Here is a 15,344-nt window from a genome sequence, read left to right on the forward strand (position 1 = left end):
AGGAACCTCTACGTCGGTAGGTACACAGTCTTCCACTCCTGCCAGGAATCCACTGTATACCCAGCGAGACATATCCCGAGACTGGACTCTCCTTCATCCAGTCGAGAAAATTTTATCAATTGTGTTGAGAGACCAGCTGACCAGATCCATATGCCTTAATTTTTGGAAAATATGTAAGAAGAGGCTCCGAAAAAGAAAGCAGGGCAGGGGAGGGGGGAGCATGAAGAGACAGAGAGAAGAATACGTCCACCAGGGGAAAAAATAAATAAAAAATGGGTGGCAAATGGGTGACAGCAGCAGAAGTCCACACTGAGTGCCACTCTGGTCAGCTAAGAGGAACTCACCAAAATTAGACAATAAGACATTGGAAAAACATTTTCTGCTCAATTCACTGAACTCCAGTGACCTCCACAGCCATCAGATCTAAATCCAATTGCTCACCTTTGTGATGCAGCTGACAAATCTGCAGCAACACCATAAAACTTTGGCTTCTGTTGCTGTCATTATCAGAAAATAAGGCAGCAGTAAAGAAGGTGTTATGTCACATCACCATAGACTTACATATTTAAATGTGCAAATAAAAGAAAGGTAGACTTATGAACAGTAATTCCATCTGAAATATTTTGTGCTGAGGTTTAGGAAGCTCATTGAAGGCAGATGGTACCATTTTTCATACTGCATTTTAACTGTCTCAGCATTTGTAACTTTGACCTCAATCATTTTGATGTTACAGTGTCCTGTTGCATTTAAGTTCAATTTCTTTCTTGTGTTAAAACATAGGCATTTTATTTTGTTGAGACATAAAAAGTAAATAAGTTAATCAAGTTTGAATTATTTTTTTCCCCTTTCTAAAACTAGTTTTAAATGACTGAATCCAGACCACATTAGGCTTAAAGCTAATGTTAGCTAGAGCTAATAAGGTTCACAAGCAAACAAATGTAGGCAAACAATATCATTTATTTAGGTTGTACGTTGTAAACAAATTTAATAAAAAGGATTTGCTTATTGCTAGTTGTGCTGGACCTTTTTTTTTTAAATCATATATGGACCTGAACCCTTGATTTAGTGAGTTCCTCAAACTAGCTCTGCTAGGGCCTGGGTGAAGCTCTGAAAAGATGCCCTCCTGCACTCCCATCTGTCACCTTCCAGAGGCCGCCTGAGCAGCGCATACCCGATTGTCACCTGGGTAACTTGTCCCTCGGTTCTTTGTTGGCTTTCCAACGTAGTTATCCTACTGCCTAAATCAGACTGTAATGTGGGCCAGGGACATTCAGAGGCATGTCCCTGACTGCCACCATCCATTTCAGCAGGTCTTGCACCCAGCATCCTGCTCCAAGCGCTCTGTGAGGTTGTACAATGAGACATGCTTAGAGGTCTGGTGTGAGCTGCAGGGTGTCAGTGACTCACAGTTTTGGCTCAAACCTCAGAATTCAATCTCTAGTATGATGTAATGGCCTCATCCTAGCCTTAGCCTGAGAACAGTATCTACACCAAACTAACTACAGTTGAAACCACATATTTGCATCCACTCAATTAAAAGATTGTTTCCTTATCTGACATAAAATCAGACTGAACCTTTCCTGTTAGTTGGGATTCCCAAAATTATTTCTATTAGGTAAACCCCAGAATAATGAGACACAACTTTTTTTAAAGATTTTTTTTTTTACTTTCTTCAAAGTCCCACAACTTTATATACACGCTCTTAATATTTGGTAGCATTGCCTTTAAACTGTATGACTTGGGCCAAATGTTTTGGGTTTCTTGTTTCTTTCCACAAGCTTTTTACAGTAGTTTACTGGAATTGTGTCCTCTTCTTCCTGACAGAACTGGTGGAATTGAGTCAGAATCGTGAGCTTGCGCACACATTTCCACCTTTAACCGAAAGATTCCATCTCTCTCTTTGGCTGTTGTGGAATCAAATTGAAGAAACAATAAGAGAAATTTATTGTCATCATATTTTCATCCAGTGAGTGGATGTTGCAGTTTGTGGATGTGCAGTTAGCATACCACAATAAGGCCATAGAACAGAACACTTTCAACTGCACTGTAATAAAAGTTGATTAAAAGCTGATGAGGTAAGTAGGCCTGTTTCAGCTTCTTATGAAAGCGCAGGTATTGTTGTGCTTTTTACGTTAAATAAAAGGTTTTAGGAGACCATGTAAGATTTTTTGGCATGTAGACACCCAGAAACTTTAGACTCTCCACACATTCCACTGTATCACATTGAATATAAAGGGGAGGTGGTCTTTAACTAAAAATTAATTCAAATGTCTATATTACCTTGTGATGTGGCTTCAGAACAGAAATATCATATAGTATGTCACCTAATGCTGTTTGGAGATTTTCCCTTGGGGATAAAGAGCCCATTGTCTTACACTGACCCATATTGCTTGTGGTAATCTGTGCTTTCAACTGATTAAATCCTTGTGGCTGCTGAAACACAAAGTGTATGGATGTTAATCCCAAAGCAGCCTTAGAGTTCAACTTAAATGGTTTTGAATGGTTTTGTCACAATCTGTGTTTTCAGTCTTTATCTTCTGTTTTGGGTTTTATTTTGTTGTCATGTTTTAGTTCCTGTGATGTTTATTTTCTATTATTTCTTTGTGTTTAGTTTGTTTCCAGTGTCTCCCTATGTTTTCAGTCATTACCTTTCCTCAGTCAGCTTCTGCTCCTCAGATCTACCCCGCCCACCTACACCTGCTCCCTGGTGGGTGAATGGGCCAGCTGTCGCTATTCCCCTCATCAGTTCCTCCCTAATTAGTCTTCCACTTCTTTCATTTGCAGTCTGTCATTTTGATTTGATACCCTGTCTGGTTCACTGTGCTCATACTATTACTTTGTATTTTTGCTGCTCTGTGAGCTCTTTTTTTTCTTTATTGTTTAGTTTCTTTTGTAATTAGTTTGATGCCTTGACAGCCTTTTTGTTTACTTTTTTTTCTTCTCACCACAACCTGATAGGTTTTGTCAGCTCTTTTTTTATCATCCATATTATCCAGCATCCTGCAGTGTATCTTCAACATGAGTCCACTGCAGGAAAAGGTGCTGGCACTTTTGAAGACATTCTGCCTAGTGCCAGCACCAAAAAAGCCGCCCCATCTTACTTCAGACCAGTTTCTCTGAGATCACACAAAATGAAGACTCTGGAGAGTCTAGTCCTGACACACCTTGGATCTATGGTGAAAAATGCTTTGCATTCTCTGCACTTTGCCTCCCAGCCTCATGCTGGATTGGATGATGACCAGCCACTGTGGCCGGTGGAGAAAATTTTTAACCCGCCACTCAAACATTTTACCAGCCACTACTTTTCTTTTTTACAGTTGTTGGTGTGTTGCCGACAGCTGGAACAAAACATTGACTGGCTGCTCTCAGCAAATGAGCCAGTCACAGAACTCGCCAGTGTCATTTCTTTTCCATTTTTCATTAAAAAAAACCCCGTTTAACTCTCGGTTCTTCCTCTTGAGAAACGTTTTTGTTGTCTGCCACCCGATTAACTCCTGAAATGTATTGCCATGTTGCTAACTCTGGCACATTGCTGCCCACTACAGGTCAGAAGTACAAATTGAATGCATTTTTTTTTTTCTGTTGAAATAGCAAACTTGCTACGGTGGCTGGTGCGTTGTTCAAATTTACACGCCACTTCAAACATTTACCTGCATTTAGCCAGTGGTGGGTGCCATTTTTTCATTCCATTTAACCCTCTTTACTGTATGGCAAGCTGTTTAGGATGGATGTCAGTGCATCTGCTCTCTCCTGGGTTACTGATTACCAATCAGACAGGCCTCAATTTGTGCATCTGAGGTGCAACTTGTCTGATGTGGTGACCTATAGAAAAGGAGCACCACAGGGGATGGTCCTGTCTTTGTCCCTGTTCCCTTTGCATACCTCAGACTTTCAATAGACCAATGAGTCATTCCACCTTCAGAAATATGCTGAGGACTCTGCAATGGTGGGCGTGTATTAGAGATGGACAAGAGTCAGAGTACGGGAGACTGGTGGGCAACTTTGTGGATTGATTTTGCAGGAATCATCTGCTTCTGAACATGAAGATAACAAAAGGCCTGTTTACATTAGGTTTTTCACAAACATTTTGAATCCCTTTTAGGTGATTAGATTACATGTGTTCAGCTCTGATGCCCCAGCACCCTCCTCTCTACATGTTCTATCAGTAAGCAAATTGAACCTCTTGCTTTGAAACCTGATTTATCCTGTGGCCAGTCACTTACAGTTGTAGGTTGTTAAAGACCTCCGATTCTACCGAAGCCCACTTTGGACTCTTTTGTGACTGGGTTAAATGCTAAATAGCTTCCTTTGGTTAGTGATTTAAACCTTGATTTGTTAACATGACAAACTTAAATCTGTTTGTGAATCTTTATATTTGACTCAACTAATTAAATCCTCAACCCGACCTAAAGATAAAAATCCAACAAAATCATCTCTAATTGGTTTATTTTAATGACTGTCTCCCACAAATATACTGACTGTAAACTGGTGTGTTTGCAAATGGTCTGAGTGATCATTGTACCATTACAGGCATAAGGAATACCAAACTTCGTAAGTCTAATCCTAAAATCCTAAATAAAAAGATTTAAATTTTTTTGTGAACAGGCTTTTCTACACAATTTGGATACCTTTCCGTGAAGCAGATTTTAATTAATTTTTTTAATTGATGATCAAGAGTTTCTTTTAAGACAAATTCTGTTGTATAATTAACACACATGCTCATTTTCAAAAAATTCAGATGAAAGGCCGAAAAAGATTCTTGGTTTTGTATGAATTGGGAAATCTCAGTTTTACCAGCTGTCTCCTTATTTTATTTACACCCGCCACAACAAAACAGTGCCATGTTCACAAGGAAAGAAATAGTTTTGGGAAAACAGTGTTCCTGTATGGACGGAACCTTAGTGTGGTGTTTTTTGTCTGGCTTTGCCTTTCAAATGCTGCTGTGAAAAAAAACTGCAGCCCTACAAGCTGAGCGTCATCTCCTCCAGCAGCATCAACATAAGACATGGAAAATAAAATACTTTACATTAACATTCTTCTGCAGAGGCTAAGCCTTTAAAATTCCCTCTGTGCATATTAAAGTAGGGCAAAAGCGGTAATACCTAAGCCCTCTGAGGACAGTAATATCAATTTCTAATACTTATTTACACTAACCTTAATCTCATTTAAAAATATGTTTGTGTTTTGTTGTTAAATGATTGCTTTCTGTCATTTATAAAGAACAGTATGAACCTGTGCTGTGTTAAACAAATTGCTCCAGCTTTATTCAGATATGTGTTAATCTCTCCTCCACATTGTTTGTGTCTGAAGAGACCAGAGATGGGCAAATGGCTGGCTCTTTGGATGAAAAGCTGCAGAGAGGATTAAGAGAAACAAAAAACATGGGAGAAAAATAATCTACAGCCAGAGTGACGTCATGTATTACAGACTAGTGTTGTGGAGGTGAGGCTGACTGTCCTGACAGAAGACTTCTTTGCTCTGTGAATTGCCTTTATTCCCTATACCAGGGGTATGCAATCTTTATAATCAAAGGAGACATTTCTGTAGTTTCTCCCACTAAATTAAATTTACCCAGAGCTGCAAAATGTACTTGGAGATTGTAATTAAGATAATTCAACTCATGTAGTGGTATATAAATACTACAACCCCAATTCCAACAGAGTTGTAACATTGTGTCAAATGTGTATAAAAGCAGATTGCATCCATCCATTTTCCTATCATGCTTCTGTTATTTGGGTCACAAGGAGCTGGTGTCTATCTCCAGCAGTCACTGTGCCAGAGGCTGGGCACACCCTGGACAGGTCACAAGTCCATCGCAGGGACACATAGAGACAAAAAAAATATTCACACCAAAGGTCTATTTAGAGTTACCAATTAACCAAGGATGCATGTTATTGGTCTGTGGAAGGAAACCAAAGTACCCAGAGTAAACCAAGCGTGCACAGGAAGAACATGCAAATTCCACCCAGAAAGGCCCCAGGCCGATAGGTGATTGTGCAACCTCCTTTCTGGGAGGCGGCAGCTCTAACCACTGTGCAGTCATGCCACCCAACAGAATGCAATGATTGGCAAATCTCATAAATTTATATTTTAGTTACAATGAAACATTGAAACATCAACTTGTTTGTAAAAGAGGTGACTGATTGTCAAGGGCCGAGGAGAACGAGGCGAACCCAGAGTGCAGACTTCTTTGAGTGAAAACAAAAATTTATTCTTAAACAAACAAACAAAAACAAAAAGCTGACGTGGCAGCAAAAACTAAACTGAACAAAATCCAAAGCGGCAAGGCAAGACGAGAGACAATGAACCATGGACAATAGACAATGAGCATATCAGGGACAATGAACCAGCAAGTAAGTGGAGATGACCGGGTTTAAAAGGCAGGAGGCAATTAAGGGAAGTTGGCACAGGTGAGAAGATTGCAAGGCTTGGGACAGGTGTAGATGGGCGTGGAAAGCAGAGAAGAGATAGACTGAGGAGAAGTGAATGATGGCTGGGGCACAGGGAACAAAGACAAAGAACAAGAACCAAACAAACAAGATAACTGAAAAAAATAAACAATAAATTCAAACTGAAACACAAAGACAACAAACTTAATACAAAACCCCAAATCCTAACACTGATGGCTATTCTGCTATGGAACCAGCATCCATACTTACTTTTTGCAATGATCTCACTGAGGGGGTTCATGCCTCAGTGGGAACATCACCTTGGAATATGCTGCACTTGATGCTGACTAGTGCAGTTGGCTTTGAATTGGCCTGTAGATTCCTCTTACACATCCCTATTGAATTTTCAATGAAGGCTTTCCTGTTTTCAGTCCAGGCAGTGCACAGGTTTATGTGTCTGGTCTTACATTTTCAACCTATGGTTCTGTAGACCAGTAGCTGGTGCTTGGCTTTCATTGGCTTGGAGCCTATAACCTTTTGTCCTTCGCTCAGGTATTGACCCATGCCCCTATTTATCTTAGCTGCTATGATAGATTGTGTGGATCATTTCAGGCCCTGGTGCAGTCCAACTCATCATACCTGAGACTCTGTCTTGGATGTCTGCCATCCATTTTATATATACACATATACACACACGTAGGATTGTCTGAGAGTCATCAAATTTTTTAAGTGGTTTCAATGATAATTTCACCAAAGTAATGAGACAAGTTGTTTATTTTGTTTCCAATTTAACAAAATTTTGTGATCTTTTAACCTCTATTACAAATTTTTGACAAAACATTATTTCTATAATTTACACTTTAACATCGCTTAAATTAACAAAAAAGTTAGACAATTAGTTTTTAAGTGACAGCAGAAACAGCTGGATTGACTATGTTCATATTCAGGCAATGAATGTCTGACTTTAAAGGATATGTGGTATTCTGCACTTTTATTATTATCTTAAAAAAGGGTGTTCAGTTACTCCAGTGGAATTAGCAGTGTTGGGAAGCTTACTTTGTAAATGTTATTAGTTTCAACTAGAAGCAATCAGAGTGCACAAACCTCCACCAAGGCCACAGAGTGATTAAAAAAAGAGTGCAATCCAGAGGATATTCTGGATCATCACCAAAACTTAATCCATACTTATTTGTGACAACTCCAACATTTTCTAAATTTTATCACCCAAATCTGTTTATTATGTTTTATATGATTTTGCTAACAGACAGACAGCAATGGACAAAACCAATGGACACGACTTCCTTGGTGGAGGTAACAAAAGGTTCATATGTAGGAGCATAGACAAGTTTTTAACAAAGGGGTTACCTGTGACCTTTGACCTCATGAACTTTGAAATCAACAGGTATTATCTTTGACTAATGAGGTGTCCAGCTGTGCAGTTTGACATTCCTGTTATACAGCTGCAGAGGTAGAGTCCGGGCTGCTCTGACCTTGATTTTTGACCTTGAACTTTGACCGGACCACTAGCAAAATCTAATCATTTGTTCCTTGTACCATGTTTGACATTTCCTGAAAGTTTCATTAAAGTCATTCATAACTTGTTGAGTAATCTGGTACACACACAGACAGACAGACAAACACACTACCAAAAACATAACCTCCATGTAATAACAAAGTAATAACAAGCAAAATGTAATAGTGGTGTACCTATTTTTGGTAGTTATGAAAGTATTGTAACCTATTATATTTAGTTACTTTTAAATTGGCTTTCTAAATTTGAACTGAATGGTAACTATTGATATTGTAGCTATTAACTGTTTTCAAATGTTTCAATTTGGCAGTGTTAACTTTACATCAGTACTCAACACTGACTTCTGTCAAACTAATTTTAAACTCCTTCAAACACATAAAATATAATAATAAATATCTGATATATATTATTACATACTAGAGATTTGTTGCAACACAAGCAAGACAAAACTTTAACCCTTCCACAGCAGGAGCTCCAGGGTAGAAAAACACAACAACATTGTGCACAAGATAAAAAAGAAACAAAATAAATGTTGATCAACATATACCCTAGCTTTTTCACAGAAAATGTCATGCAAATTGTAATTAGGAATATTTTCATAGGTAACTAATTTTAATTACATATATTCCCAGGTAATTGTAACATATTACAGCTACATTTATTTTGTAATTAAATTACCTATCTATAACATGTAACTAGTTACTCCTCAACCCTGTGTATTTTAGAGGATTACAAGGTGCAGTGAAATAATGGTTGAAATATTTCATATATTTAATGATAAGTTTTCTTTTAATTTGTCCCATATAGAATTTCATAAAACACTGCAGGAGCTCTGTTTTCCATTATTCTCTCTTTGGTAGGTTATTTGACCGTTTCATCGGAACCTCTTCCTCCTGTTGTCATTGGAGACACAGTCACACTAAGGTGCAACTTTGAAACTGACGGCAACCTTCGAGAGATTGTGTGGTTTCAGGTAAGCACACAGGAGAAGACATTGCAAGTGTGTTAAACTAATTATGTTCACGGTTATTAAAAACAACTATAGAAAAGAAACTACAGTCTATTTGTACACCCATGTTCTAATTATTTTAGTATTTCATAAAGCTCATGTGTGCACAAATATTTAAGTAGGTGTCAAACCAACATCTATGTGGATACTGGAATGCATGTTCAAAACTCATTGTATTGTAGCAAGGTGGGCAGAATTAGTGGTTCTGACATTGTCGGGCCACAGGAAGGTGGCCCGACCACCTGCAGAAGAGGCCACACAAGTTGGGTGCAAAGTGCTGTGAGTGGCAGCTGAAGGCGGGGGCCCTGGTTCTCTGACCCTAGACTACAAAAGCTGGCTCTTGGGACATGCAATGTAGTCTCTGTGGTGGGAAAGGAGCCTGAACTTGTGAGTGAGGTTGAAAGAGACTGATTAGGTTTATTTGGGCTCACCTCAATGCACTGCAATGGGTTCTGGAACCAATCTCTTTGAAAGGGGCTGGACTTTATTTCACTCTGGTGTTGCCCAAGGTGAGAGGTGTTGGGTGTGGGATTACTTTTAGCCCCAGGCTTGGTGCCTGTGCAGAGGAGTTTTCTCTACAGTAGATGAGAAGGTAGCTTCACTGCACCTTTGAATGGGGGGACAGGTTCTCACTGTTGTTTGTGCCTGTGCGCCAAATGGCAGTTCAGAGTACCTAGCCTTCTTGGAGTCCTTAGTGGAGGTGCTGAAATGTGCTCCAGCTGGGGACTCCCTCATTCTACTGGGGGACTTCAATGCCCATGTAGATAGCAACAGTGTAACCTGGATGGGAGTGATTGGGAGAAACAGACTCTCTGATCTGAACCAGAGTGGTGTTTCGTTATTGGATTTCTGTGATAATAATTGTTTGTCCATAACGAACATCATCTTCAAACATAATGGTGGCCAAAGGTCAAAATGGTGCCATGACACCCTAAGCTGCAGATGAATGATCGACTTTGTAGCCATGTCATCTGAAATGCAGCAGTATGTTTTTAAAACTTGAGTAAAGAGAGGAGTAGATGAGGAACTCCATGACAAACGTTGGTGTACGAAGAACATCCATTATTAACATTAACAAACTGGAATCTATCAAATAAATATGATTTAAACCATTTAACATCCATTCTTGTAATCCAAATATCATGTTCAAGCCTCTGTAATAGAATATTGTGATCAAATGTATCAAATGCTTCACTGAGATCTAACAGGACAGATATGGACACAAGTCCACTGTGTGAGGACAGGAGAATATCATTAGTAACTTTCACCAGTGCTGTTTCTGTGGTATGATGAGCTCTAAGCCCTGACTGAAACTCCCCAACAGAATATTTCTGTCCAGATGTTCACACAAATGATTTGCAACTATTTTCTCAAGAATTGCTGAGATGAATGTGAGATCGGATATTGGTCTCAGGAGTTAGGCTCCTGAGTCAAGATCAGGTTTCTTAAATAAATGTTTAATTACAGCAGCCTTAAAGCTCTGTGATATGTAATCATTTAATAAATACATATTAAGCAGACTCAAAATGGGGATAAAAATTAGGGAGAAACACCTCTTTGACTGTCTGGTTGAGAGGGGAACTAGCAGACATGCTGATGGTTTGGATGAAGCTATTATTCTTGACATTTAAGAAAACTCATCAGGACAAAAACAGTCCAAACACAAATCAGGTTCAAGTGACACTTCTAAAACTGCTTCATTTGATAGGGTATCAGAGGCAATAGTAGGAAGGATGGTGTGAATTTGCTCCCTAACTGATATATTTTAAATTATAAAGAATTCATAAAGTCATCAATTCTTAGGGTGTATTCACACCAGGAAAGTCCTTTGGTCCGCTTGTTTGGTCCGGACCAAAAGTGGACTTTATTTTTTTCGTTTGGTGCGGTTTGCATTTACATTGTGCTTTTTTGTAAGCGGACTATAATTTATGAACAAAGCCACGTGGGTGATGGTCATTGCTCCCATTGGACAGAAAGACGGGGGCAGCAGTTGGAAATAAAGATGGAAGTCCTGCGTGCTGGATTTGTTATGTGCACATTCGTTCTGTTGGTACAATTACAGTACCATTTTGAAATTCAAGAGCAGCTCATTCACTGTCGGTTTAATGACATTTTACTTTGAATTTTGGAACGGCGCCGGCAAATGTGTGCCGCAACTTGAAGAAGCAAATAATGCTATTTGTCCCATGATGCTTAGCAACGATGGCCCATGAAGTCCAAAAAGTTCGGTTCAAGTCCGGTCTGTATTCACACCAGAAGCGAACCGCACCAGAGTTCGTTTTGGAAACTCTGGTGCGGATCAAACAACCGGACCAAGACCACCTCAAAAAGTGGGTCTGGGTCCGGTTGTTTGATCCGCACCGGAGTTCACATGACTGTATTCACACCTGCACAAAAAGTCCGGACCAACGCTGGAAACGAACTCTGCTTTGATTAAAGCGGACCAAATGTGTCAGGTCTGAATACGACCATAGAGATTCTGTGGTTCAACAAATATAGGACTTTTCATTAGTCTAGCTACAGTACTAAACATAAACCTGGGGTTGTGCTTGTACTCCTTTATTAAAGATGAATAATATAGAGTTCTAGCTTTACAAAGTGCTTCCTTGTATGTTAGCAGGCTATCTCTTCAGATAAACAAAAATCTTTCACTTTAGTGGAGCACCATTTTCTTTCCAACTTTTTAAATGCCTGTTTTAAAACACATAATACTGAATTAAACCAAGGAGCCAGCTTCCTCTGACTGATCACTTTTTTTTTTTTCAGAGGAGCAATTTTATCAAATGATGTTTGTCTGTTGCATTACTCTGCAAGACAGGAAAATAATAATGAAACTTTACTCTCGATGGTTGTGCAGTCAGTCAATGTAAACTCAAAAGTTATTAAAAAATGATCAGACATAATAGGATTGTGAGATTATATTGTTAAGTCCTTACTCTCTATGCTATGTGTCAGATCCAGAGCAAGAGTATGATGAAGAGAATGATGACGTTTGTGTGAGATTTTGGGTGAAATCAATTGACTTTATGAAATTATTAATCGCTATGTTTAAGCTATAACTTTAAACATTTACATTCATAAATAAAGAAATCTCCCAACATATAACACATAACAATAACAATCTGACAAAAAGTCTCAGAATGCAGACAAAAACTGAGAATAAGGGCCAGATGGACGATGCATAACAAGTAAAAGTTTTTTCTCTGTGGCTGTGGCCTTCGGCTGGGAGGGGGGCTTGGTTGTTCTGGGTGATGGCTTCCGGCGGCTGCATGCCTGCCTCTTGGCGGTCTGCACCGGCGGACATAGGTTACTGACCTGGTCACCGGGCTGCCCCTGGGTGGGTCTGGGATGGGCTCCGGGACTCGGGGTTCTGGGGGTGCGTCGCACCTGGGTTGGGGTACCGGTTGGGCCTGGAGGGCTTGGGTCTTGGTGGGTATGTTGCTGGGGTGTTGGGCTGGTGTGTGCACCGGTGCCCGGCACTGGCCTGGTGCCTCTTGGTGCATTGGTGGCCTTGGGGCGCCCTATGCTGGTGGGGAGGTCTCTTTGTCAGCTCATTGCAGGTGCTCTCCCATCACAGAGGGCTCTCTGCAGGGGGGGGGGCGTTCCGGGGGAGGGGCAAACTCAACCCGAGTGTCTTGTGTGGTCCAAGAGTTGTCTGAATGTTATGGTGGGGGTAGCTTTTCCTCTGGGGTGGGGGCTGAGTAGGCGGCCCTGGGTGGGGGCTGAGTGTCATTTGGGCGGGTCTGGTTCGGATTCCAATTCCCTTGGGGTTTTGGTACATGGTGGCTCCGGTTCTGTCCGGGGGCGAGGTCTGAGGGTCTGTGTGGCTTCTGCGAGCTGGCTGGCTGGGATGGTTCTGGGTTGGGTGGTCTTGCGTTATCAATGGGTTCTAGTTTTCATTTCGTGGGCTTTCTGCCCCTTGCGGGCCTTGGTGTGGGTTTTCCCGGGGTGCTGCTTCTGGCTGGGGTATGGATGTCAGGCATGTGCCCCTGGGCATGGGTGCTGTAGGTCTCCTTTTTTCCGTGGGGGTGTGCTTTTGTGGGGGGCTCTGCTTTGCGGGGCTTGTGGGGTGCACCCACCCCACAAGTGGTAGGGTGGTGATCCTGGGGGGTGCTGTTCTGGCCACCGTGTGTGGTTGTTCTGTGGTTGGGCTGACCTTCCCGTCCCCGTGCCGGGCAGGGGTTGACTTGCTTGTTGGGTAGCCCCAGGCTGGTGGTCCATGTCTGGGTTTGGGGGTTCTCGCTGTGCCCCTGTGGATGTATGGTGTTATAGAGGTGTCGCTATCCCTGTGGCATTGGCCTGGGGGCTGTTACCTGGCCTGGCTGTCCTGAATGTTGGTGGTTCCGGGCCTGGGGGGTTGTTGACTTTTTCACATTCTGGGCGGTGATGGTCGGTGGCACTCCATGCTTTGTTGCGTCCTCTGTGGTATGATAGGTGTGGTGGTGCGTGGGGGGTTTGCCGGGTCCTGTGCCGCGTGGTAGTCTTGGGTTTGTTTGTGGGGCGGTGTGTGTGCCTGGGCCAGCTGGGTGCCTGCATTTGGGTTAGCCCGCGGATGTGGGTCTGGTGGGACTTGTTGGCTTCTTCGGTGTCGGCATGGGGTGTATGTCATTTTTCCGCTTGCCTAGCTGTGGCTGTGGTCGGGTGCTCGGCTGGGGGTTGGGGTGGTGGTGTGGTTGGTGTGATGGGTCAGGGGCATTCGCGCTGGTGATTCTGCGCCGTGGGTCCTGGGTTGTCTGGGCTTGTTGGATGTGCACCCTCCTTGCATGGTGTACTCTTGCTGTGGAGGTTGCACTAGGTGGGCATGTTTGTTCCTTCGTTGGGGTGGGGTTGCACTCCTGGTCGCCGTGGTGCGCTGTCTGTGGCTGTGTGGATACACCCGGCTGGTTGTCTTGGTGGGTTCTTTGGCCCGAGGGTTGGGTGTTGGACCGGGGATCGGGTCTGAGGATCAGGACATTCCAGGGTTGTGGGGGTGCCGTCCCTGGTCCCGGTCAGTTCTCGAGGCTCTTTGCCTGTCCATGGCCTTGGCCACCTGCATTTGGGTGGATGTATTGAACCTCCCATCCCTGGTGGGTCTAGGGCAGCAGTGGTGCCTATTGGGGCCAGCAGGGGAGCAGGCTCCCCCTGAGAGGACAATCTGTCCCCCTCGGTCCTTTTCTCCCCATCCTCAATCGCCTCTATCAGCCCACTCCATCATACCACCACTCATGTAGGGCTTTGGGATACAGGTTCACCACTGGGGTGCAGGGAGGGTCTCCCATTTTCACAGTATCGTGGTGACTCGGTCCCCCATTTTATATACAACTTAGACACTCACACGAATAACATTTACATGGCATACACATTTAGGGTCCCGGGGTGGGCACACCTTGTAGCATGCAGGGGGTGAGCTGGTCAGTTAGTCTCACTCACAAATGTTGCATGCAGACACTTAGGGTCCTGGGCAAGGGTTGGTGAGGTGAGTTTGCACAGCCTACTCTACCTACTATTTTCCTATTATGTTAGGTTGTTTCTCCTCCATTAGCACAGATGAAGCACACCGGCAATCAAGAGCTTGAACGACGGTACGTGTTGTGCTGGGGAAGGGTGTGAGCAGTGCACAAGTGTAACAAATATGTAAAAAATATTTTTTGGAAAAGTTACCTACTGCAGCTTTAATTTTACAAGGTACAAATTCCATTAAATCATCTAAAGCCACTGTCATGTTACCAATAACTGTTGTAAGGAATCAGAGAAGTCTTTCTTTATTTGTAATATTGATATAGAATCATCCATTTTTACAGTTTTGTAAAACTGTTCCTCAAAGTAATATTTACAGTCATTGTAGATATTGCATTGATTGTTAGTTCCTACAACATGGGATTCATAATCCATCCATCCATCCAGCCAGCCAGCCAGTTTCTTTCACTTATCCGGGGTCCGGTCGTGGGGGTAGCAGCCTAAGCAGGGAGACCCAGACTTCCCTTTCCCCAGCCACTTAGACCAGCTCCTCCGGGGGAATCCCAAGGCGTTCCCAGGCCAGCTGAGAAACATATGCCCTTTTCCACCGGCTCTAAAGGTCCCGGCTCCACTCTACTTGGCTTGCTTTGCGCGCGTTTCCACCAGCCTTTTCTTAAGGCCGGTCCCTGCTTTTTTGGTCCCTGCTTCAGAGTAGGGCCAGCTGGGTCGGCCCTGCTTTGTGGGCGGCGCAAGCTTAGCTCCTGTTCACTCATTGGTCGTGGGTGTGACCAGATGCAAGCATAAAGAGCGAAGGTAGGAATATAAACAACAGTGTTAGCTTACCCTGCAACGTTTATGCTGTCTGTCCCCCAGCTGAAAGCCTGTAAAGCCTGAAATCTCCGGCAGATAACAGCTGTCCTACTCTGCGCAACAATCGCAGCATCCAGAGCATTTCTTCCACTGTGCCTCTCTTCCTGAA

At 42.6% G+C, this 15,344-nt stretch overlaps 1 protein-coding gene across 1 annotated transcript in view; it reads left to right on the forward strand.

Moving 5' to 3' along the window:
• The window catches only part of LOC108248159 (immunoglobulin superfamily member 21), an 81,255-nt gene that overhangs the window by 6,568 nt on the left and 59,343 nt on the right, over window positions 1-15,344 (forward strand). The window contains exon 2 of the mRNA XM_017436734.3: window positions 8,781-8,893. Coding sequence (XP_017292223.1) covers window positions 8,781-8,893 — 113 coding nt within the window. The remainder of the gene's footprint in view (window positions 1-8,780; window positions 8,894-15,344) is intronic.

Source organism: Kryptolebias marmoratus, linkage group LG8 (assembly GCF_001649575.2).
Source record: "Kryptolebias marmoratus isolate JLee-2015 linkage group LG8, ASM164957v2, whole genome shotgun sequence".
NCBI classification, from domain to species: domain Eukaryota; kingdom Metazoa; phylum Chordata; class Actinopteri; order Cyprinodontiformes; family Rivulidae; genus Kryptolebias; species Kryptolebias marmoratus.